A 25,757-nucleotide genomic window follows, 5' to 3' on the forward strand; every position below is an offset into this window, starting at 1 on the left:
GACCCTCTGCAGCTGCGGGCAGGGGGTGACATGAGCTCATTAACGATTCCCACAGGCCTCGTGCTGGGTACAGTTTATGTGTTCCATAAACATCCTCTGGGAAGCCATCTTCTTTGGAGATCTCTTTATGGAGTTGTGCTTTATGAAAATTGCCTTTAGCATTTGTGTATTTTTTTTTTTTTAGAGACGGTTTTTCTTATCAGTTTAGTCAGGAAATCTAATTTTCTGACGGTAAAAAATAAGGACAAATTCTCTTTGCTGTTGTTGGTTTGTTAAGGTAACAGAAGAGACTTCCATTTCATCTGAGGTGATGTGGAGTTACAGTGACAGAACTGTTGGACTTCAAGGGATGATTGACCTCAATTTCACGACCTCTAACTTTATCTTTACAATTTAGTCAGTTTTCGAGACAGGTTCTTTCTGGCAGCAGTGATTTGTGCCTCAACTTGACTGGCAATTTTGTTATTTTAGTGATTCCATTCTTTAGCTTATCTCCTTTTAGGGTCTGTTGAAATGTTTATTTTTCAATAAACAAAAGATTTGAACTGCTTGTACACTAGCTAGGAATTACATAAATAACCACATCCCAGTTGTTTTACTTTGTTGGCATAACTACAGGGTGGGGCAGAAGTAGGTTTGCAGTTGTTCGTATGGAAAATAATACAATAATAAATAATGATACAAGACTAAACCCGTGTTTCACATATTCACAACTATAAACCTACTTTTCTCATCCTGTATACCTCACAAAAAGTGGCCAAATAATGATGTAATAGCTAATACTTATTGATTGCTTATTATGTGTTTGGTACTACTCTAAGTATTAATATATATTAATGAGCTGTGTGTGTGCACTACATCTTCAAATTAACCCACAGGATAGGTTCATGTATGGAGAACAATCGGCCCAACAGCACCTGTTTGGTAGGTGACAGAGTGGACTCAAACCTAGGCAGGCTTCTAACGGCCATCCATATTCTATTCATAGTAGGATTAAAAAATGTTTAAGGGAGAGAGAAATAGAAACATCCATGAGAGAGAAACATCAATCAGCTGCCTCCTGCACACCTCCTACTGGTGATCCAGCCTGCAACCTGGGCATGTGCCCTGACCAGGAATCGAGTTGGTGACCTCTTGGTGCATGGGACGACACTCAATCCACTTAGCCACACCAGCTGGGCTCATAGTAGGCTTTTAATTACTATCAAATACTAAGATTGAACCGAAGTGCCTCTTGCATATATAATTTAGTTTCAAGATGTGTCTAAGAAATTCCTTTAGAAATTAGGACTTTATTGTTATTATTTCTGCATAGGAAATACTTTCAAAACCCAAATGGTATAAAACTCAAATGGCAATTCAGTGAAAAGGCTCCTCTCTGCTCCCATCACTGCCCTTCAACTGTTTCAGTAGGTGGACCGGGACCAAGGCGGGTCTGCCCTGGGCAAGGTCTGGAAATAGGATTCTTTTTATTTTTTTAAATTGACTTTTTTTAGAGAGAAAAGAAGGGAGGGAGGGAGGGAGAGAAAGAGACAGAGAGGGAGAGAAAGAGAGAGGAGAGAGAAACATTGATGTGTGAGAGAAAAACATAGATCGGTTGCCTCCTGTATGTGCCCTGACCGGGGATTGGACCCACAACCTGGATAAATGCCCTGACTGGGAATCAAACCAGTGACCCTTCGGTGCACAGGACAATGCTCAACCAACTGAGCCACACCGGCCAGGGCTGGAAATAGGATTCTTACGCGGTATCGCAGAAAATGCATTTCAAGGATACATGCACAGAGGAGTTGAGGTGTGGTGGCAAGGTTTATTGGAGGGGTACTTTTGGCCCTGTGCTTGGCCTGGGGCTTCTACGGAGAGAGAACACGCTACCCGGAGTCTTCGTTAAACTTTGATTATATCTCCTTGGGTTTGGGAAGGGGTAAGCTTTCTTTCAAATGAACCAACCTCCATCCTAATTCTTTCGTGGGCTTGTGCTGGGCCTTCCCCCTGTCGAATCCCTTTCCTGGATTTTCTGGGTTCTGTGCTCTTATCCTATCCAATCCTCCCCCAGATTTTCCCAGGCTAGACTCTTCCCATTTATGATCTTCATTTTGGCTCCTATTGGGCATGCTTCAGGTTTGCTTTATCTGGCTCCTACTGCGCATACAAAAGAATTTCCCCTTTCCTGTTCATCCCTTCCCCTGGTAATGGGGTGAACCAGCCCCGTTATTCCCAGGGAGATTGGAAAGCAGGTCTTTCCTGCCTGCTGGGGGAGTCAGTCCCTTTGGGGGAGGATGCCGCTGTCCCTGGGGGTGTCTGTGAAGCTGTAGCTTCCTGACCTAATCAGGCTTAGCCAGTTTAGCTCAACCCTTCCCTTTGTTAATACCTAACTAGCTACCCATGCAAACACAACCACCCTATTTCTCTCCCTATTCCTCATAGGAAATTAGCATTACTACTGTAAAGAGCCATTTTAAATATCTTTCTCTTAACACTTATAGCAGTGAGCTAAGAACACTCAATTTGCCATTGTTTTTGTATTTTTGTTCTGTATCTTACAAGTGCCCAAGCTGGCTTTGTCCCTGAAGGTAGCAAGCTGGTTCTGTGGTGCTATCTCCTGGGTGAAGGTAACAAGGTTGCAATCCCTAGCTATCTGAGATGGTTCCTGGAAAACCTTGATCTGGCCTTGCCCAGGCCTTAGATCAGGCAGGGTGTTTGTGCTTTTATCTAGGTGTTAGCCAACTTTTATTCTTGATGAGAAGGAATCATGTCCTTAAACCAGGGGTGGGAACCTTTTTTCTGCCAAGGGCCATTTGGCTATTTATAACATCATTCGTTTGATATAATTCACTTAATATACATTTATATTGCTACTAGAGGCCCAGTGCATGAAATTCGTGCACTGGGGGGGGGTGTCCCTCAGCCCAGCCTGCACCCTCTCCAATCTGGGACCCCTCGGGGGCAGTCGGACATCCCTCTCACAATCCAGGACTTCTGTCTCCCAACCGCTTGTCTGCCTGCCTGCCTGATTAACCCTAACCGCTTTTGCCCCCTAACCACTCCCCTGCAGGCCTGGTTCCCCCCAACTGCCCTCCCCTGCAGGCCTGGTCCCCCCCAACTTCCCTCCTCTGCTGGCCCGGGCACCCCTAACTGCTCTCCCCTGCTGGCCTGGTTCCCCCCAATTGCCCTCCCCTGCATGGCTGGTCCCCCCTCAACTGCCCTCTCTGCCAGCCATCTTGTGGTGGCCATCTTGTGTACACCTGGGGGCAGCCATCTTTGACGACATGGGGGTGGCCATCTTGTATGTTGGAGTGATGGTCAATTTGCATATTACCTCTTTATTATATAGGATGAGTAAAGCTCCTAGATTTATTGAATTTCGAGTCCTGCCTGTGGTTGCCTTGGCAGGGCCAAACCAAATGATTTCCTCACTCCTGTCTTAAACAATGCTTGGAGCACAGTAGGTGCTCAATAAATGTTTGTCGAATTGGACAGCTTTTGTGGGTTGTGCCAGGCTCAGGGATACAAGACCGGAAATAACTAAATGAGGTAACCTCTAGGGCCATAGGGAGGAGAGTCAAGTTAAGCAAACTACCACAAAACTTGCCATTCAAGGTTCTATGGATTGGAAAATGTTCGAAAGGACCTCTGGACCCTCTAGTCCAGGAACCAGGTAGTCTCAGATGGGGCTAAGAGACAGGGAAGTCTTTTTTCCTGCTAGAAGGCTGGCAAACAATTGAAATAGGAATCTTGCCTTTTAATGGTTCTTTATTTTCCAAATTGATTCTAAACCTATTTTAATTTGATCCCTGTGATAACTGTCATCTTAACATTAGATTGAGTCTCTAGTCAGAGCTATTTGTATTTTCTTCTTTATAAAAAAGGTTTTTATTGATTTTCAAGACAGGAAGGGAGAGGGAGAGAGATGGAAACATCAATGATGGAAGAGAATCATTGATCAGCTGTCTCCTGCATGCCTCCCTGACTGGGAATCAAACTATGACCTCCTGGTCCATGGGTCAATACTCGACCACTGAGCCACAATGGCCGGGCCGTGTTTTCTTGCTAGCACTAGGGAATTCATGAATCAGGTGTCACTGATTGCTTTAGTGCCACAACATAACTGGTATGTTATATCATAGGTGCACCTTGCTTTTCTTCTGTGGTCCTGACAATTTTATATGAAACTAAAGACTTAAAATGTCAATAGTCCTACCCAGTCTGGCTCGGTGGATAAGAGTGTCAGCCCTCACACTAAAGAAATGGTCCCAGGTTTGATTCTGGTTAAGGACATATACCTCAGTTGCAGGCTCAATCCCTGGCCTTGGTTGGAGTGCATGTGGGAGGCAACTAATTGATGTGTCTCTCTCACATTGATGTTTCTCTCTCTCTGTCTCTCCCCTTCCCTTCCACTTTCTTCTAAAAAAAAAAAAAAGAAAAAAAAAAGGAAAACTATCCTTGCGTGAGGGTTAACAACAACAACAAAAAAAATTAGAAAAAAATGTCAAAACTAAATGTGGTTTTGCAAAAGTATTTGCTATAAAAACCTTTAGTAAGTAATTATCACCCCATCTCAGTTTGCTTGAGTGCTGTTTTGGCATCTTTTAAGATAAATTTATCTTAACCTCTTTAGAAGTTCTTCATTTCACCCTAACTTGTGTTTATGAAAAGAAGTTCCTGCATTAAGTTTTCTTCTTGAAATATGTTTATTTTTACAGACAACTTGACACTTGGAAAGAAGGATTTTAAGGCCACATCTGATTTGCAAAGATTTCGATCTGAAGAACTGCCGGTGGAGGTGACTGAACGGGACACACTTTTGGAGAAATGAAAATGACTCCTCATTATGTGATTGCCATGTTTGCCCTAATGAGTTCCTGTTTAGCTACAGCAGGTAAGATGCATAATCTAAATTGCATGTTTGTTATATTCTTTTGGATATATGTTTCCCCAGTTTAGGAAAATTTAGGGCATGTGACATTTATGCAAAACTTGAGTATTTATGTTCTTCAGGGAAATAAAATATTTGATTTCTATACAGACACGTAGTTTATTTGCCTGTTACATTTTGATAGACTGGTGCTAGACATTCTAATGTCAGTGATTCGGATACCTAACTAACCTTCAGTGTTGAGGTGGGTAGAGAACCAATAAACTGGGGTTTAAGCCCACTTAATTTTATTACATGCATAGATTACATTTGTTTTCTTGTCCTAAATAAGAATTTCAAGAAGGCCTCTTTGTTCTTCATTACAAAATAAATAGCTCTTCTAAACGGAGGAGACACACTCGGCATAGGCTGCTTAGAAGGTATTTAATTTTGTCTATTTCAGATATTTAAATCTTTAACTTTTTAAAAGGTACTGAAATTTACATCAGAGTATGAGATTGGAGATGAGAAGAAACAAATGACTCGGCTAGAACATCGTTGCTTAAATAAGAATGTCAGATCCTCCGTATCAATGTCTGAGTGTTGGCACTCAGGGCTACTTAACACACTTGGAAGCTTAATTTGCTCTGTTTTGTTGTCATTTGCTCCGTGTCTGTTCTCTAATGGACTACATAAAATGGTTTTGTTGGACCAGTTCTTGAAACTGGCTGGTCTCAACAAGAAACACATTGACTTGACAAATGATTAGCCTCTTGGTTTTGGCTATTGAATTCACATACAGTTGAGATGATAACAATGATAATTACCATTTATTGAGTGTGCACTACAGCCAGGCATTGGGCTAAACAACTATGGAATAATAACAATGAATAGCATATTCTTATTTCATGGGCTCAGTTCATCACAACGCTGAGGTAGGTTTGATTATGTTTCTCCTTTTACAGATGATGGAATGAGATAGGGAGAGATTAGATAACTTGCACAGTGTCATGTAGCTGGGAAGTGGAGGAGCCAAGTTTTACATCTATGCTCTTACCCTCTGGGCTATCATGAAGAAGCCAGACCACCACCGGGGGCTCCAGGAGACTCAGACTAGTAGTCATATAGCGGCACCGACGGAGTAAAAGCCAGTTTCCAGAACTTGGTTTATGAGACTGGAAAGCAGGATATCTTCCTCGCTGCAAATATCTTGAGAGAAAGTTGCTAGGTTTTTTTTTTTTTTAATGGCAGTGTGTGAATTTGAACTGCCCTTTCTCTCTGTCAGCGGTTTCATTTTGTCTCATGATTGAAGAGTTATTTGCCTTTTAGCCTGTGCATTAAAACTGATCTTAATTAAAATCTCATTGAAAAGTAGTAGTAGAGAGAGGGAAATGGCTTGATGGAAAATGTGCTGTTTTGATGATAAGATGTATAATCAAACCTAATGGGTTTGAGGCAGAATTTTCTGCTTTCATGGACACTGGGGACAGATGGGAAAACGTAACTGAAGAGGGTACCTCCTCGTAAAGTGGTGAGTTTGATGTATTTGATAGTGAATCGGTTTTGCCTAAGACCCTCCTTCCTCTTTCAAGCCATGGTAAATACTTCTTTGAGTTGTATACGCAATCAAAGCCTTGCTGAGGTGTACAGTAAAATCGAAGGTGCAGGAGAATTACAGATTCTGTAGCAACATGAGGCAACTGATCAGTAGCACTGAAGTAGAGATGCCTTTTGAACAGCCTATGAATGAAGAAGGGAGAAATGTTTTGCATGTGCTGATACCTAGTAGCTTTCTGCATAAGCCTAGCATACTTTACAAAATGCTTTTTGGGACATTGCAGGTGAGTTGAACATCAAGGAGATAGTAGTAATGATAATAATACTGAGTATTTACAGAGTAATTAATTAATTACTGTATTCCAGGCCTCAATTTCATTCTCATAACTGCCTTAGGAAGTGTAGGTCCTTTGTTTATCTGCATTTACAGAGGAGGAAACTGAAGCACAGACAGGTGAGGTGACTTCCTCGAGGTCACACATCCAAGTGGCAGATTTAACCATAAACCTTCTTGGTCTAGGTCTGTAGATTGAGCCTTTAGGTCTCAATGCTAGAGGGAGTATTGATCGGAAGGTGTTTGTTGAAAAAGAAGGATAATGGGTTTGCTCTGCGCCATCTTGAAACATCTAGTAAATCAGTTACTGAGTCCCTGATAAGTGTAAAGTACTGGCCGCTTAGGGCTAGATAAACAAATGTAAGATCCATCCCTTGTTACATGGCATATGAAGTATAACCATATAGCTAAATGATCCCTGATGATGAGTGCTGAGTAAAAGCCACAGGACCTCTGAGGGGTCAGGAGGGGAAGCCCTGCTGGGTTGGAGCCGCTGGGGACGGCTGTGTGGAGGCGCTAGGTGTGAGTCTGCTTTGCAGGTCAGGCGGAATCTAGAAAGAGGGAGGCATCATGTTGACCACATGGGAGAACGTGGCCAGCACGGAACATGGCACGCAGGTGCTTGATGTTTTTTAAAGAATGGACGACCTGGACAACTGGTATGGCAATGTGGCAAGAGGTCTGTTTGGAAGGAAGGAGGGGACTAGATTGTGTAGGACCTTGAATGTCAGAATGAGGCTTGTGGGTATCATTTTGAGGTTTGGATTCTCTCTTCTTCCATTCCCTTGTAGCCAAAGGCAAACACTGTTAATCTGACAATTCAAACTGTGGATTTACAAAGTGAGGCTGAGAACTCGGCCTCATTATAGCTTCAAAGACAAGAGTGCCCGGCACGGAGGCTGCCATTTACCCAGGGCTTGCTCTCTGCCAGCTCACTTATTTTGTCTTTATAAGATAAACTCTGAGGCAGGTATCAGTTTTATTATCATTATCTGCATTTTACAGACAAGTAAAACGAGGCTCAACTTGGTTAATAATGTGTATAAAGTCCCAGAGCTGGGACTTGAACCCTGGCAGTTGGCTTTCAAGTCCAGCCCATCAGCCACTCCCGCGCCGCCTCCGTGGAGGAGAACCTGAGTGTGGAATGAGTGAACCTCTGGGTTTGATTGAGGAGCCCCAGTGAGACATCCTGGAACCAAGATTAAACCCCTTTGGCCTCAGAAGAGACATATGCAAGCCATCAGAACTGAAGGCACACCAAGTAATGGGCCTTCCGTATTTGCATTCTTGCTTCCCCGACACGGCCATGAAGCTCTGTTGCAGGGTTCTTGGCAGCAGAAGGGGTGAAGGCTGTAAAAGGCCTCCTTTAGATCCGTGCCCAGGACGGGATGGAGCGCAGCGCATACAATGAGCTCAGGTTAGAAGAGGAGGAGGCTGCCTTTCCATCCCTGTGGACTGGCCTGGGCTTTGCCTTCTCTGCTGGAGGCTGAGGGTGAAGGAGGCAGGGGGCAGCCAGACACGTCCCACGGTCAGTGGTTGCTTTGACAGCATTCACACTTTCCTCCCTCCCTTGTTCCTTGGTTATTGCACAGGATGGTGGGGCGGGAGGGCCACACCAGCGAACAGGAGCTGTGCAGGGACCAGAAGGCCTCCTGATTAGAAACTACCTTAGGTTTTGGCACCTTACCTTCGATCCTGTCATCTCTCTCAAGAAAAGTGGGGGGTTTAAAAAATAAATGCTTGCTCTTATGGGTTTAAGGCTCACTACGTTTTCACTTTAAAAACTGTTGTGCTACACATCTTTAAAAAAGATTAACTGCTGCCTCTGAGGCTTGCCAGAGTTACACAGGGCTGTGATCCCAGGAACCTTAATAACGAGAAAAAGAGGCACAGACGGAATTCAGGGAAATTGGTTTGGGTGGAAGGATGGACTTGTCCCTACTCCACTGGCCTCTTGTGCCAGGTCTTCCGAAGGGGTGCCGCTGAGGTGAACGCTGCAGAAATGGGGTTGGCCTCGGTGCCTGCCGGTGTTGATGGATGGCTGTTCCCCTCATTCCACTGTTCCATTGGGTGCAGACGCATCCTTTTGGAGGCTGGCCCACAGCGTGCACACACATTTCTATTGAGTGAGCACACTTCTTTTCCTCTGTCCTAGATGTACCTGGAATTCCAGGTATAGTCCACAGGAAAATAGGGACATTTTCAGTTGGAGCTATTTTCCTGCTAAGAAAGCTCGGGACTGTTTGTGTCCGTGGGGCAGCAAGTAGAGATGCCAGCTGGCTAATACTAGGTTTAGAAGGGGACAGGCTGGCAGCCTTGGGGGAGGCTAAGCTAATAACAGCACCGGCATACATCACTTTATTGTGCTTCATAGATGTTGCGATTTTTAAAAAATATATTTTTATTGATTGCACGGAGGAAGGGAGAGGGAGAGAGAGAGAGAAGCATCAGTGATGGAGACTCATGGGTCGGCCGCCTCCTGCTCGCCCCCTACTGGGGACTGAGCCTGCAACCTGGGCATGTGCCCTGACTGAGAATCGAACCGGTACTTCCTGGTTCATAGGTCGACACTCAACCACTGAGCCACACTGGCCGGGCGATGTTGCTTTTTTTACATATTGAAGGCAAGACCCTCCACCAGCAAAAAGATGACAAGTCGCTTTATTGCGGTGGTCTGGAGCCCAGCCTGTAATATCTCTGAGGTATGCCTGCAATATCATTTTATATTTATAGTTTCCAAAACACTCTTATACCTAGAATTTCATTTTATTCTCATAGCAGTCCCTGGGGTGGCAGGTATTGTTTTTTTCATTTCTAGAAAGAACATAATGAGACTTAGGGAAAGCAATTTAGAAAGATGGTTCAACTCTCGGTCAAACCAGAACTCAACACACTTCTGCAGACAGGCCGTCCTGACTGACAGGTCTGCTGGCCTCAGCACCTCTGGGAACAGCACCCACCAGGACCCAGGGGCACCTTACACGTATCGATTCATTTAATCCTTACAGGAACCCAGCGAGGTAGGCATTTATCATCATCACTGTTTTTGTCATTGTTACCAATGCCACCACTCCCACTACTGTTATTAGACTTATTTTCCCATTGAGAAACCTGAGGCTTAGAGAAGAAAGATGTACTATATAATGAGAGAGATCAATTTTTTAAAAAGTTGAAGTGGTTATTTATGTACAGTCATAAAACTAGTCCCTGGCAGGGTGGAAGCAGCTGTGGAGCTCGTACTTTTTCTATTACGCTCCCCGAAGGGGCTGGCGTTCTTTCCCTTGGACTCGAGATTAACGGCCTGGTTCTGCCATAGTTTCTTCCCTCTGCCAGTTGAGTGATCAGAGGCTGCAACTCATAATGGCAGGACGGCGGGGAGAGTGCGGGTGGGGGCTGCCACCAGGGAATGGAAAAGGCAGAGGAGGGACAGGCTTGGAGGTTCAAAGCAGATTCCACAAGGCCTTCTCTCATGAAATAAGAATATGTTAATCCTCACCTGAGAATATTTTCCCATTGATTATTAGAAAGACTGGAAGGGAGGGGGAGAGACAGAGAGAGAGAGAAACATCAATGTGAGACGCATCGATTGGTTGCTTCCCGCAAGCCCCCTGACCGGGGCTGGAGATGGAGCCTAAACCAAGGTTGTGCCCTTGACCAGAATTAAACCTGCGACCCTTCAGTCCACCAGCTGACGCTCTATCCACTGAGCCAAACCAGCTAGGGCAGACTGTATATTTTTAACAGGCCCGTCTGATGTTGATGCTGCAGGCCTGAGGACCAGGTTTGACAGCGTAGATCAGTCTTTTTTCTTAATGCACAAATTGTAACACAGACCCGGCAAACACCTAGAAAATTCTTACTGTCATAATTTAATACTTTTACCAGTAAGTATTAAATTAGGGGAGCTTGGCTTTAGCATGCCTTTGAATGGCTATCTTGAAAACCTTCCAGTCAGAGGGATCCACGTGTTGATGAGGAACTTGGTTTGAGGGGGTGAGTTCCACAGATGCTTTTCGCTCTCCAGCTGTAAGTGTGGCTCACCTGCAGAAACCAGGTGTGTCTTTATTATTTACCAGCTGGGGCTACACCTTGGCATCATCATCACAGTTGTTAAGGAAGGAATTCTCCCCTAGTTCTTTCTTTTATGTGCCTCTTTTGCCTTTTCCCATTTCTTTTTATACGTTTTTTTTTAAAAAATTGATTTTAGAGAGAGGAAAGGAGGAAGGGAGGGAGGGAGAGAGAGAGAGCGAGTGAGTCAATTGCCTCCCATACATTTCCCGACTGGGGATCTAACCCACAACCTGAACATATACTCTGACTAGGTATCTAACCCACAACCTTTTGGTGCATGGGACAGTGTTCCAACCAACCGAGCCACACCGGCCAGGGCTGCCTTTTCTCATTCTTGCCTTGTGACTTAGTAGACCAAGGTCGGAGACTTGTGTTGGTTTAGTGAGCATGGGGGCGTTGGTACGTGCCGCTGTGGCTGAGGAGACTCGGTAATGAGGGGCGGTACCAGCTGACTGGGTAAAAGTGAGGTAGGTTAACAAGGGTGTTAAAAAAAGGTAATGTTAAACAGTGAGGCACAACTCATTTCTGCTGGAGCTGTTCTAGTTTGTAACTCTGGCTTCCCCACTGATCCTTACTTCGTGCCTATAATCAGACTCCAGGCTAGAACTAAAAAAAAATAAAATAATTTTTCAGAAGGGAAAAATATTCCCTCAGTTGTTATTAATATTTATTAAATACCCTGACACCATATTTATTAAAAAAATGAGATAAGACACTGAGAAGATTTAACCTCTGGGCCTGCAAAGTTGTCTTTGAGCATAACACTTACTTGTTTGTTTTGCCACTGAGTAGTGTATAAGCCTGGTTTTCTGATTTGCTTCCTCAGACCTCATCACTGGCCCGGGGGTGCTGAGGAGGGGCAGGGAGGAGCCTCAGTGCCGCGCTGGAGTTTGCCACAAGCCCAGGTGGTGGTGGTTCTGTTTTTGAAATTGCACCAGAAAAGTCCAGAGGAATGCAACAACATTTTTACTTCTTGCCCCCTGCTAGCTTTTGCTTCGGCCTCCTAAAGATGTGTTTATCTTGCTAGCCATGCATGTGGAGCGGTCTGGAATTCTGTGTGGCATTAGATAGTGAAAAAAATAGAAAGATTTCCCACATGACTGAGGTTATGGGAGTGGGAAATCTCAGTTTATGCAGGACTCTGAAAGAAGGGAATTTTGGGATGAGATTCATTTTAATATTTAGTTTTTAAAAACAACTATACATTAAAAATATTTTTTTAAACCAGTCTCTTTGTGGATGGAAATATAGACTAGAAGCAATACCAAACTTTTAAGTATTAAATTAAGAATTTCTACTCATTAGAAGAAAAAAAATGTCTTCAGAGTGAACAAATAGTTTCAGTTTCAAGAGCCTGATAATTATAGAATTTGAGAGCAGGGTCTGGCATATTGTGGAGGACCTGACCCAGCAGCCCCCCATCTTCGTCATCCGGGTGGCCTGCAGGGATGGCTTCACGGTCACCCGCCGGGGCCCAGCCTGGCCCTCTCGGGTGCCTGGGGAATCTGTGCTCTTTGCCACGTTTTGCCATGTTTAATTAGCTCTGGAAATATGCTATCAAAGGCTGTCTGGCAGTGTTTCGTTAATGGTACCCGATGTATTCAAAAGCTCTAATTAATTGTTTTAGGTTATTTGTAAAACCCATGCTGAAAATCCTAATGCCTGTAGGAGAAAGTTGGCAGAGCGGCTGTTCAGAGATTAGCCCGGACATTACGGGCTCAATTGCCTTTTGGAGTTGAGCCAAGAGGGGGGTTGTTTTTCCTTTTGTAGAAGCGCTTGTGGCCACACTGTTCCCTAAATTTCCAATTTACTGCTCCAGGCTCTCGGCTCTTGGAGCTTTGTGGCCTTGCAGAGCTGGGGAGCCCAAAGGGCATCTTCTAGAGGTTTTGTTTTTTTGTTTTGTGAGAGAAACACAACTACTTAACATTCATTAACTAAATAAATACTCCCCAAGGGCCTCTTCTTAGAGAGAGGAAAGGCAGCTCCAGTTTGTTATGAAACAATTCAGGTTTTAAGTGTTAAATGTTCAAAGGCACCAGGAACAGGCCTTAAAGTGTTTTTGGTTTTTTTCCTTCTTAAAATAAAACAAGTCAGATCCTTCATTTCCTCTGTTTAGCTGGCCCAGGGCAGCAAAATGCTACTGCGTTTGGAAAACAGTGTTCAAAATATCTCAATTTGAAGTCAAGTGCATGCCAGTTTACGTTCAGGGTATACTGTATGTACGAAGAGGGGGATAGATTTGCGTCATTTTGCTACATTTGTAATACCTTACAGAATAATAATGCCTAGAGTTAGCTTAGCCTGCTGAATTGTAGAAAAATAATAAAGTCGCTACCCCTTAAAGATGGAAGCAAGCCTGGCCAGGCATGGCTTAGTGGTTGAGCGTCGGCCTATGAACCAGAAGGTCAAGGTTTGATTCCTGGTCAGGGCACATGCCTGGGTTGCGGTCTCGATTCCCAGTAGGAGGCATGTAGGAGGCAGCCAATCAATGATTCTCCTTCATCACTGATGCTTCTCTCTCTTTCTCCCTCTTCCTTCCTCTCTGAAATCAATAAAAATGTATTAAAAAACAAAAGATGGAAGTGATTTGAGGCTTGTTGAGCCAAATGCCAGTTCTGGTGACTCTGAGAGCAGATAAAGATAAAAGTAGAGAACAGTATTCTAGACTTACCTCAGAGCCAATCGAGTGTTATATAAGGAGCTGTTTTCTAATTAGTATTTAGCTCGGGTTTCCATCCAGAAATCTTCCAAACCTGGGCCTGGCCCTGCCTCCTCCTGGCAGGCCTCAGTGTCTTTCCCCGTCCTTCTGAGCTGGAGCAGCCCATGAGTAAGTAGTTACGTACAAACCCCAGGGCCAATTTGTACCTTATTAACATGATTCAGGAGAAAAGAATTCTAATGAAAAATTTCAGAGGACTGTGTTGAGCTATTTCATTATATTGTCAGATCTTCCTGAACGCAAGGAAGGCCCAACAAAATCTATTATTTCTGTTTATTACTCAACTTGGGATCTGTTGGAAAAAGCCTACGTGAAAAACCTCAGAAGAGTATGTGTTGGTTGAGGAGTTTATTCCTAAGTGCACTGTGGCCTCTGTTCACTCTGTGTGAGGCTGGTTATCCTGATTCCCAGGGCAACCTGCCTCCTCCTAACCAGCAGGTCTGGAGTGGTAACTTTGGACGTTTAACCCTTTCTGCAGACGGTCCCCAGGAAGCTTGATGGAGTGGATAGGTGTGCCAATCTCATAGCTGTGAGGGACCATGAAAGATATTTTTACAGTTGGGAATAAAGTCTTTGTTCCAATAAGTAACTATGATTTTTTTCACTGCTTTATTTTATTCAGTCTTATTACTCTTTTATTTTAGAGAGGAATTTTGTGATATAGTGTCAAGTACTTACTGGCATATCCCAGTGTTCCAACAAAGAGTTAAATTAATGGCTTTAAAGAATGATTTCCTTGAAAATATAAAACAAAATTAAAGGTTACCCTAAAACAACCATGGTTACTTACATTAAATATGTTTGAGTGGGAGAGAGAGGAGTTAGGCTTGCCATTGATAGAATGAAAAGTGTACAGAATCTGTAGTGTGACATATTTGTTTTGTTATCCATGAACATAGTATACACCCATTAATTTTGGTTTTCTTTCAGCACTGCTTTTGTAGTTTTCTGTAGTTGTTTTGAAGACTATACAGTGTCCAGGTATTCATCATGCCTGTCTGTTTTATTAGAATTAGGTTTGAGAGTGTCTAGTTTAGAGTTAAAATTCTCTACCCTTCAAACTACTCTTTATTAATAATAATGAAAACTAATATTCCCTCTGACCATCTGGAGAGTGAGTTCAGTCACAAATAATTAAGGCGACTTGCTAAAGTGAGTTATTGGCCTGGCTGGGTTTGCTCTAAGTTGTAGGAAGTCAGAGCTCAGTGTGAAATATTTTCTTTAGCTGAGGCTCAAACTGGTGCTATTGAGCATAGGGTATCCATAGCATTTCTTCCTTTACCCTGCAGTTCAGAGTTAGGGGCAGTGTCAGAAACCAAAGATTGTAAGTTGCCCATTTTACTCAGTTTTTAAAGTTGCAAAGTCTATTACTTAGGCCTATTGGTACAAAAATAGGTCTGATCCTGAAATACAATTGTTGTAGACTCTACCAATAAGACAGACTCTATCAATGCCCAGTTCCTTTATTTTCTGTATGTTCTGCTCAGCGTAGTGCATTGGTAAGTACAGAAGTGGTACAGTGGGACTGATGAAGTTGGGAGGAGGTTGTGAATAAAAAGCTCTCTTCTTATTTTCTTGTTTTGAAGATTTGAATTTGAGTTCCACGTTTATGATCTTCAGAGCTTCTGTTGCCTTATCTATAAAATACTGCTAAAAATACTTATTCTGTTGGTTGTTGAAAGAATAAAATACATGTAAAGCAGCCAGCAGTTGATGGCGCATAGTGGGTTTTCAAAAAGTTAATCTTTATTTAGAGATCCACATATTTAGGGAAAAAACAACAGCTAGAGCAAATTTATGATGGGCAGAATGAGTTTGCTGTGTAGCTGTGTGCTTTCAACAGAGAAAAGCCAGGTCAGGGCATTTCTTTGGGAAATGATTATTTTCTGTTAGCTGAGCAAGGGCTCAGGTGGCTTTGAAATGAACAGTTTAACAGCCGAAGGGTTAAATCTAGAGCCAGATAACTTGACCTTTAGCTGGAAATTGGAAGATAAGCAAGAAATATGTAGTGGCACTGAGGATTGGGGCTGGGGGAGACAGGAAAACCCAGAAACAAGGGAGTGAGACCACCTATCGGTGATTTTCCTCATCTGTATGGTACCTCTGGGCTCAGTTCCACCCTAACCATCCTATTTAAATTTGTAATCCCTCTCAATCCCTGGTATTCCCATTCCTTTCTTTAAGAAAAAATATTTTTACCGATTTCAGAGAGGAAGGGAGAGGAAGGGAGAGATAGAAACATCAATGATGAGAGAGAATCATTGATCGGCTGCCTCCTGCATGCCCCCCACCCCCAACCCCAGCATGTGCCCTTGACAGGAATTGAACCCGGACCTTTCAGTCCACAGACTGACAGACTGACACTCTATCCACTGAGCCAAACCAGCTAGGGCTCCATTCCTTTTTATCTTGATCTATTTTTTGTCCTCTGAGCACTCATCACCTTAAAACATGTTTACAATTTACTTATGATGCTTATTATTCATCTCCCCCACTAAAATGTGAGTTCCATGAAAAGACAAGTCAGTTTGGTTTTGCGCTGTGCAGCTTTTTCCACCAATAGGGTATCCCCCCAAAATGTATACCCACACTTTGAATAATTTTAAAGGCAGTGTTTATTAAAATACATTTTCAAAAATGAGCTATCAGCTGTTAAAATGTGTATACATTTTTTGGGGGACACCTTGTATATAAAAATTCTTAAGTAGAGGAGTTTCCACATCTTCTTTGTCCCTCTTTGAATGAGTCCTTTGAGGGAGAGAGGGTGGGGTCAGTTGACTGGTAAATCCCCAGTCCCTAGCACATAGTGGGTGCTTACTATTTATTGAATAAATCAATTATAACGCTGTCTCATTTATAAAGTACAATAAAGAGAAACACTTTGCTAAAATAATAAAATTGAATGTTAATGCACTCAGTGTTGGGGGAAAGAGGCAGTGTTGGGATGAGGGCTGCCCCATAAAGACTGGGTGAGGGGTCACTGTCTTTTCAGATTCTTAGATAAAACCACCTGTGATGGTTGATTTAAAGACAGGTAATGGATCTATCACTCAATTGTTATGAGTCTTTGACAACAAGCTATTGCTTCTTGGAAAACATTATATGAAGTTTAGCATAATACTTTCTTTTAGTACTTTATCTGTTGGCTAAAGTATTGGTGGTATAGTTCATTGAGGACCTGAAGGTTAACTCTATAAACCAGTGGTTCTCAAAGTATGGTCATGGATCCGAGATCTTTTCAGGAGGTCTGTGAGTTCAGAACTACCGGTATTTTTATAAGAATTCTAAGATGTTGTCTTTTTCTTTGGGTTAACGTTGCAATGATGGTGTAAAATAAATATTGGATAAAACAGCTAGTGCCACACACCAGTTTCATTTAACAGTGTTCTTGATGAAGCAGTAAACACTCTCAAGTATGTGTCTTTTTCATATTCTGTATGATGAAATGGGAAGTATGCTACATTCCAAAGAACGCTGGCTGTCTTGAGAAAAGGCACGTGTGCAATTGTTTGAATTGCATGTTGAACTAGTCTCTTTTTCATGGAATACCATTTTACTTGGAAGAATGATTGACAGACAAATGCTGGTTATCCAGACTTCAGTATTTGGCAGAGATTTTTTTTTTTTTTTGAAAAAGAACAAAGTGAGCCTGTTATTTCAAGGAAAACAATTGACAGTATTTGTTACCAATGATAAAAATTTTATTTTTAAAGCAAAAATTAAAGTTTTGGAAAACTTTTATCCATTACCATGACTGTAGCAGTTTCTTAATAGTTAAATACTTTTCGAATGAGACCCATGGAGATATTAGCAAATGTGATTTTTTTTTGATATTGTATAAAAAACATTTGGCGTATTTGCATAACTCAGTGAACCATTATTTTCCAGATGACCAGTACATGATGTTACAAAATCATGTGTGGGTAAAAGATCTCACAGCTTGATTATCTAAGAAAAAGCAATTGATTTTTAAGAACTTTATATTTTGAGATAACTTTAGACTTACAGAGGAATTGCATAAATAGTACAGAGAGTTCTCATATACCCTTCACCCACCTTCACCTTATGGTAACATCTTATATGTCCACAGAACAATCATCAAAACTAAGAAATTGATCTTAGTACACTATTACTCACTGAAGGATAGACTTTATTTGGAGTCACCAGCTTTCCCAGTAATGTCCTTTCTCTGTTCTAGGACACGACTCTACATCTCACATTGTCTTGCCTCCTTGGTCTCCTCAATCTGTGACAAATCTCTGTCTTTCAGTGACCTTGACACTTTGGAACAGTACTGATAAGTTGTTTTGGAAAATTTCCCTCAATTTGAGCTTATCTGATGTTCTCTCATGAGTGCATTGAGAGAACGCACTTTTGGGAAGGATAAAGGTTACATTATATTTATATATCTTATTACTGGTGATGTTAACCTTTATCACTTGATTAAGGTGGTGCCTGCCAGAACTCTCTGCTGTAACTTATTACTTTTCCCTCAGTATTTTGGGGAGAGCAGTGGATTTAAAATAATAAGCTATGAAAAGTTCATTATGTGAGTCAGATCCCACATTGCAGCTGACTGACCTTTAAGAAATGATTATTTATTTATTGAGTTTAGGTGTAATATCAAAGAAGAAATAGTGACAAGCATATGAAAAGACTATTAAGATTGGCCTCCCCTTTTAACGAAATATCTGTGTGAGGCCAGATTTCTTCATATCCTTCAACCAGAACAATGTATCACAACAAATTGAATGCAGAAGTAGATCCAAAAACTCAGCTGTCTTCTATTAAGCCAGAAATTAAAGAGATTTGCAAAAATGTAAAACAAAGCCACTATTCTCTCTATAAATGATGTTCTATTTTAGAAAATATATTTCATAAAAGATACTATTTGTGTTATTGTTGGTTTAAAATGAATTAATAGCCCTAGCTGGTTTGACTCAGTGGATAGAGCATCGGCCCATGGACTGATGGGTCCTGGGTTAGGTTCTGACCAAGGGCACAGACCTCCATTGCAGGCTCCATGTGTGTGAAGGCAACCAGTCAATGTGTCTCTCTCACATTGATGTTTCTCTCTCTGTCGCTCTTCCTTCCACTCTCTCTAAAAATCAATGGGAAAATATCCTCAGGTGAGGATTAACAACAAAAAAATAAAAATAAAATATAAAATGAATTAATAAAAATTTATAAATGTCTCAGTTTTAATTTTTATTGCAGTAAAGGCTGCTAGATAGAACTCTTCTGAACAGCATCTCTTTGGAGTCCTCAGTCATTTTAAAGCATAAAGGGACCCTCAGACTAAAACATTTCCCAATTGCTGCTTTCTGAATGAGGGAAGAGGTATCTGGGGGCCAAGGGTGCAGCTTGTCTCCTGACCTAAAGGAAGATTCAGTCAGTCTAGGGCTTCACGAGGAGCCTTGGTTCTGGGGATGCCACTCAGCGTCTCCGTCAGCTTTCTCACCTGGCAGATAAGAGAGAGTGTTTTGAGGAACTTCAGATTTCTTTCGGCTCCCAAATTCTACCATTCCTTGCTTTCAGAGATGCCATTGTGGCAGTATGGACATTATGGAGCAATGCAAGTAATTTCTAAAGGGTGATATTTGCCAGGTTAATGAAGAAGACCATCTCTAGAGGATATGACATGGGACTGTGTGTGAGGCAGGGATGTCAGGGACTTGTGCTGACTTTTTGAGCCTGTAAAATCATTTATTTCACTGTCCCCTTAAATAAACTGGGTTGTAATTATGATTGGATTTTACTATAATGAGTAAGGGAAGGATTTTAAATTCTTGCTGGAATTTTTGCCAGCTTATATATATATCACAAGTTAAAAAGTGTGTGATTTCCTAGAATTTTCTGCTATCATGTTCTCTCTGTAAGTGTAAAATTATCTCAAAATATAAAGTTCTGTGTTTGTATAAATTTCTTTTGTGTGCATATGTAGAAATATTTACATAAATCATTTTTATTTATTATGGGTTCTTGATATACCATTGATGTCTCTATTGAAGCAGGCTCAGGTTATAACATCCATTATATAATTATAATCTTCATGAAGTTAATTAGTTATTTTAGTACTTGGTTTTTAAAAAATTTAAGACTTTAGACATTATTATTATTTTTTTTGGGGGGGGGAGGATGAGTGACCTTTATTTTTATTATATCTTTTACTTTTTCAACATTGTTTTTTTTTTTCTTTTTTTATTGTCTAAAGATTTACATATGCCTCCTTTTTCCCTGATTGATCCCCCCCCCCCCAGCCATTCCTACCCCGGGCAAGCCCCCACTGCCCCAGTGTCTGTGTCCATTGTTTATGCTAATATGCATGCACACAAGTCCTTTGGTTGCTCTCTAATCCCCCTCCTCCCCCTGCCATTTGTCTCTGGATCTATTTATTTATTTATTCATTTATTTATTTATTTATTTTCTTTCAAGGTATTTATTTTTTAATTTTTTAATTTTTTTAGTGTATTTTTTTCCTTTATTGATTAAGGTATTACATATGTGTCCTTATTGCCCCATTGCCCCCCACACCCCCACTCATGCCCTCACCCCCCCCTATTGTCTGTGTCCATTGGTTAGGCTTATATGCATGCATACAAGTCTCTCCCCCTTACCCCCACCCTCCCCTACCTTCCTTCTGAGGTTTGACAGTCTGATTGATGCTTCTCTGTCTCTGGATCTGTTTTTTTTTTTTTTAATATATTTTATTGATTTTTTATAGAGAGGAATGGAGAGGGAGAGGGATAGAGAGTTAGACACATCAGTGAGAGAGAAACATTGATTCAGCTGCCTCCTACACACTCCTTACTGGGGATGTGCCCACAACCAAGGTACATGCTCTTGACCGGAATCAAACCTGGGACCCTTCAGTCCACAGGCCAACACTCTATCCACTGAGCCAAACCAGTTAGGGCTGTTTTTTGTTCATCAGTTTATGTTGTTCATTATATTCCATAAATGAGTGAGATCATGTGATATTTATCTTTCTCTGACTGGCTTATTTCGCTTAGCATAATGCTCTCCAGGTCCATCCATGCTGTTGCAAATGGTAAAAGTTCCCTTTTTTTTACTGCAGTGTAGTATTCCATTGTATAGATTACCACAGTTTTTTAATCCACTCATCTGCTGATGGGAACTTAGGCTGTTTCCAAATCTTGGCTATTGTAAATTGTGCTGCTATGAACATAGGGGCGCATATATCCTTTCTGATTGGTGTTTCTAGTTTCTTGGGATATAGTCCTAGAAGTGGGATTACTGGGTCAAATGGGAGTTCCATTTTGAACTTTTTGAGGAAACTCCATACTGTAAGACTTTAGACATTATTAATATTTATAAATATAGACATAAAATGCCAGCTGTAAGGTATTAAGAATCCCCAAATTTGGAACTGACATTTTCCTTTTTCAGTTGAAATGGACGGAGACTTGATGGCATTAATGAGGAAACATTGGAGAAGGAGAGGCCAACAGTATGCTGTCCTATTAAGTATCAGTCTAAATCAGTTTTTAAACAGGGTCCCGCATTCCTGTAAAGTGGGTTTTGTAATGGAAACTGCCACAGTGGAGGGCCAGCTCTGTCATAATCACCAATTTGGGCATCTCGGATATTTAGCAGAATTATACATATCTAACGCAGTGTGTTTGTTATACTGTCATAGGAAAATTTTGTAATTGATTTTGAGCCAGATTCTTCCAGTGTTTGAGCTACTACTTGGAAATAAGATTTGGAGCCTGAACTAACTTTCTGAACAGATCTACAGTTTAGTAAATTATAGCAAAGTAAATTTAGTATGTACTGTATCTAGAAAAAAAAGTGTATGATGACCTTATATCAAAAAAGTTTCATTCGTCAAATTTCAAAGGTTCCTTTAAGAAGTTAGCTATTTCAGTATATTCCTGTAACTCAATCTAAGAGGAAGTGCCTCAACTCCCAGCAAGACAGCTTCAGAGCCAGCTGCCTGGGTGCAAATCCCAGGTCTGCCACTAAGTAACTGTGTAACTCTGTTTGCTTCAGCGTCTGCTTGTATAAAAGGGAGCTACTAATAGCACCCATCTCACTAGGTTATCTTGAAGATTTAATGAGATGCGTGCTTCACGTGCTCAGAAGCTGCTGGCACCTGGGCGCTGCTAAGCTGCAGCCATTAGTATTTGTGTACGATTAAAATGATGGCTTAGCTAACCTGTGGTGTGTTTGAGTTTGCTTATTTCCTTATGATATGTGAATTTTGATCTCATTAGCAACATTATTTTCAATGTTTTAGGATAAGTTACTTTTGGGAAGACTTTGCATTCATGAGGCACACTGCTAGAGTTCTAGATGCGCGGTATGTTGGTATTTGAAGGAACCTTAGAGATGATCTGGTCCAATTCAGCCTGATACATAAATCACCTTGCTAATATTTTGTTGACTGAGCCCCCAGCCTTGCTTGAATTTAAAATATCTTTGACGCTTGGGAACTTCTTTCTTGTGTTGCAGAACCCATCTGGCTGTAACCGTCGCTCGCAGCACCTAGTTCTGCCTTGTGGAGCTATATAGAGTTTGGCTAACAAATCACGCATCTGAATGGTGACAGTGAAGTAAATAGATTCTGGATGTTGTATGTCAGAGTGGAGGGAGCTCAAAGGACTTTGCTCCCTGTTGGTAAAAGAAGTAAGGCTTATATTTCTAGATAGAGTTGCCCTGAGCTAGTTGGGAACACAGGTGGCATAGAACTCTCCCCCGCAGAGCCTACGGCGGGGCTGTGAGCCTGAGAGGGGAAGGGCAGTGCCAGGCCCCACTCTTAGGAAACACCCCAAGCATCCTTGTGCGTGCCCTGTCCTGAGGGCGGAGCTTCTTTGTGTTCGTCTATTTATTGTCTGTTTCTCCTTCACAAAATGGAAGCTTCATGAAAGCAGAGGAGAAACTGATTATATTGTTTACTGCTGTGTCTCTAGCAGCTACAGGACCTTGGGATATAGTAGGTGCTCAATATTTAAATGATGGAATTGAAGATTCAACACACATGTGACTGTTTTCAATTTAATGTCACTTTCACTTGTTGGTCATGGCCCGTTCTTTGGGTCTGAGCTGAAGGAGAAGCCTATATTATCTAATAAAAGGGTAATATGCAAATTGACCATCACTCCAACATACAAGATGGTCACCCCCATGTGGTCAAAGATGGCTGCCCCCATGTGGACACAAGATAGCCAGCAGGGGAGGGCAGTTGGGGGCAATCAGGCCTGCAGGGGAGGGCAGTTAGGGGTGACCGGACTAGCAGAGGTGGGCAGTTGTGGGGGGTGGGGGGACCAGGCCGGCAGAGGAGGGCATTTGGGAGGGACCAGGCCTGCAGGGGAGGGCAGTTTTGGGGGGACCAGGCTGGCAGAGGAGGGCAGTTGGGGGGACCAGGCCTGCAGGGGAGGGCATATGGGGGCAACCAGGCCTGTAGGGGAGGGCAGTTGGGGGCAACCAGGCTGGCAAGGGAGGGCAGTTGGGGGCAATCAGACCTGCAGGGGAGGGCAGTTAGGGGTGACCGGACTAGCAGAGGAGGGCAGTTGGGGGGGGACCAGGCCGGCAGGGGAGGGCAGTTGGGAGGGACCAGGCCTGCAGGGGAGGGCAGTTGGGGGTGACTGGGCCTGCAAGGGAGGGCAGTTAGGGGTGACCAGGTCAGCAGGAGAGGGCAGTTAGGGGCAATCGGGCTGGCAGGGGAGCAGTTAGGCTTTGATCAGACTGGCAGGGGAGTGGTTAGGGGGTAATCAGGCTGGCAGGCAGAAGCGGTTAGGGGAAATCAGGCAGGCAGGGAGGCAAGCAGTTGGGAGCCAGCAGTCCTGGATTGTGAGAGGGATGTCCGACTGCCCGTTTAGCCCGATCCTACCAGTCGGACATTCCTCAAGGGGTCCCAGATTGGAGAGGGTGCAGGCTGGGCTGAGGGACACACCCCCTGGCCCTGTGCACGAATTTTGTGCACCAGGCCTCTAGTCAGAGAATAAGAACTGAGGTCTCAGAAAAAGTATCTTCTATTATTATTATTTGCAACTTTCAAACACATTCAGAAAAAAAAATTGTTTTCGTTTTGAAATGTGAGGATTTTTTAGAAAGGAAGGAGAGGTTCCTAATTTTGTCGAAGACAGCGGTATACCATGCTAATCAGAATTGAGATTTTAAACCCACCCGGCTCCATAGCAGTTTCCCATTGCAGCCTGGATGATGTTCTACGAGCTTAGCTCTACTGTGAGTGCTAAAGAAAAAAGTTTGCCAGAAGCATGAGTTGTAAAAAGCCATCCAAATATTACAGTGTAGGAGAAAAATGTAGTGAAAATTCCAACATACAATGCCCAAACAGAATTTAATTTTTCTGAAGGCTTTTAATTTTTTCCTTAGGTAATTTGCACAGACTATCTAATGTGGCAGGAAATAGATGAAAAAGTAAAATGACTTTACTTGAGAACTTTCAGCAGTTAATTAAGGAAATCTGAGCCTCCTTTTTTCTTTGGTGTTTGTGTCCCTCTTTAATGTTCCGGTAGCTGAGTTTTCCATAGAATGAGGACCTATAGTTAGGTCAGCACTCACCTGGCATATTCCTTGGGATAGCCTGATTCAGCATTTTTTCTAGGAAGAAAAACACTTTGAGTTTTGAACCAGAAGGCCTTCTAGTCCAGGTCCCACCCTCCCCCTGCCGCCTGGCTTCTGCTTAGTCATTTAACTCTTAAGTCATTTAAGTCGGTAACTCAGAAGTCAGTGACTTTCCTGCTTTGAGTGAGTTGCTTATTATCATTCTACCTCAGTTTTTTCATCTGTGACGATCGTAGTATATCTCGAGGTTGTTTTGAGGAATAAATATGTAAATATAAGTAAAGTGCTTAGAAGAGAGCTCTGGCACAATGTATAACATTGTGGTCAAATGTGGATGTTTTGAGAGTAATACAGTGGAAAATAGATAGAACTTGGCAAATTTAAAAACCCTATACAAATTCAAAGGAATATTGATTCTTTGTCTCCCGTGATGACCTTAGTATTTGCAAAGGTTTTTTTCCCCCATTCAGGGCCCCTCGCTGTGCTTGATTTACACTTCCCTGTGGGAGGTGAGGTGTTTTCTGGGGTGCGCCATTAATCATGAACTTGGAATGCTCTGAGGAAAAGTACTGACTGAGTATAGGGGGTAAATACCCACTCTGTTCCCATGTAGATTCATAGTGTTGATAGGCAAGTGGGGGAAAATAGATAAAAATTACAATTTTGAAGGGAAAGTGTTTTTTTTTAAAATAATTGTCTACATTAATCAAATTCCATGGATATTGTCATAATTATCACTTTGTCTCTGTAGAGTGTGAAGCAGATTTTGAACATGCTTTTTTCCCCCCTTAAAATATATTGGCCATTATATTTAACAGGCTTTAGTTTTTTGTTTTTTTTTTGTGTGTGTGTGTGGTTTTTTTTTTTTTTGTGTGTGTGTGTGTGTGTTTTAAATAGAGGTAATTAATTGTGAAGTTATTTTGATGTTCAGTGGGCAAAGGAAACACATTACTTTTGTGTAAACAGAGGTTAATATGGAGTCTTTGAAGTCTAAATTATTGAACTATTTGCCTAAGGACAAACTTAACTGTTGAGGCTTCCTCAGGCCTGTAATAAACTGCAGCGGCGGGGCTAATGCAAGAACATCTATGTATCAAACATTTGGGTCTTGTTTGCAAAGCATGATTGATCCAAATTGTCAGGTTTACCTTTGAGTTACACCGACGAATTAGGGAACTTTTCATCCCATTTTCTTCTCCTTGTAGCGGTGTAATTGGCTCATGGTTGATAAAGACAGAAGCATATGTTTCTGGGAAAGGTATGCTTTCATTTTGTTTTAAGTTTTAAATGATCACTTGTCTCTGGAACTGGCTCTGTGACCAAAGAATGTTTATTACTTCCACATTGTTAACATGGGAATGGGTCTGAGAGATGTTAAGTGAGTTTTATGTTCAATTCCATTCTACCGCTGCCTTGGGCCCCAACCAAGATGACTTGGTTTTGTAAGGGCCAAAGGGAGCTGCCTTATCAAGTAGTCCTCTCTCTCTCTCTCTTTTTTTAAATAGCTGTTTGTATCTGAAAGCAGCTACCTTGAGGAGAGAAGCAGTGCTTTGCAGAGTATACAACAGCTGTCACTGATCTTAGCAAATGATCAGTAATAGTTCATCATTAGGACGTCCACCAGGGATGTGGGCAGGGGCACACGTGTTTCCAGACCCGGGTTGGGC

The 25,757-nt window shown here is 42.2% G+C and overlaps 1 protein-coding gene across 1 annotated transcript in view; it reads left to right on the forward strand.

Moving 5' to 3' along the window:
* Positions 1-25,757, forward strand: part of TGFBR3 (transforming growth factor beta receptor 3) — a 197,647-nt gene that overhangs the window by 25,379 nt on the left and 146,511 nt on the right. The window contains exon 2 of the mRNA XM_079777362.1: positions 4,704-4,879. Within this exon, the coding sequence (XP_079633488.1) occupies positions 4,813-4,879 (67 nt within the window). The 5' untranslated portion in view covers positions 4,704-4,812. The remainder of the gene's footprint in view (positions 1-4,703; positions 4,880-25,757) is intronic.

This window comes from Cnephaeus nilssonii (genome assembly GCF_951640355.1).
Source record: "Cnephaeus nilssonii genome assembly, chromosome: 7".
NCBI lineage: Eukaryota > Metazoa > Chordata > Mammalia > Chiroptera > Vespertilionidae > Cnephaeus > Cnephaeus nilssonii.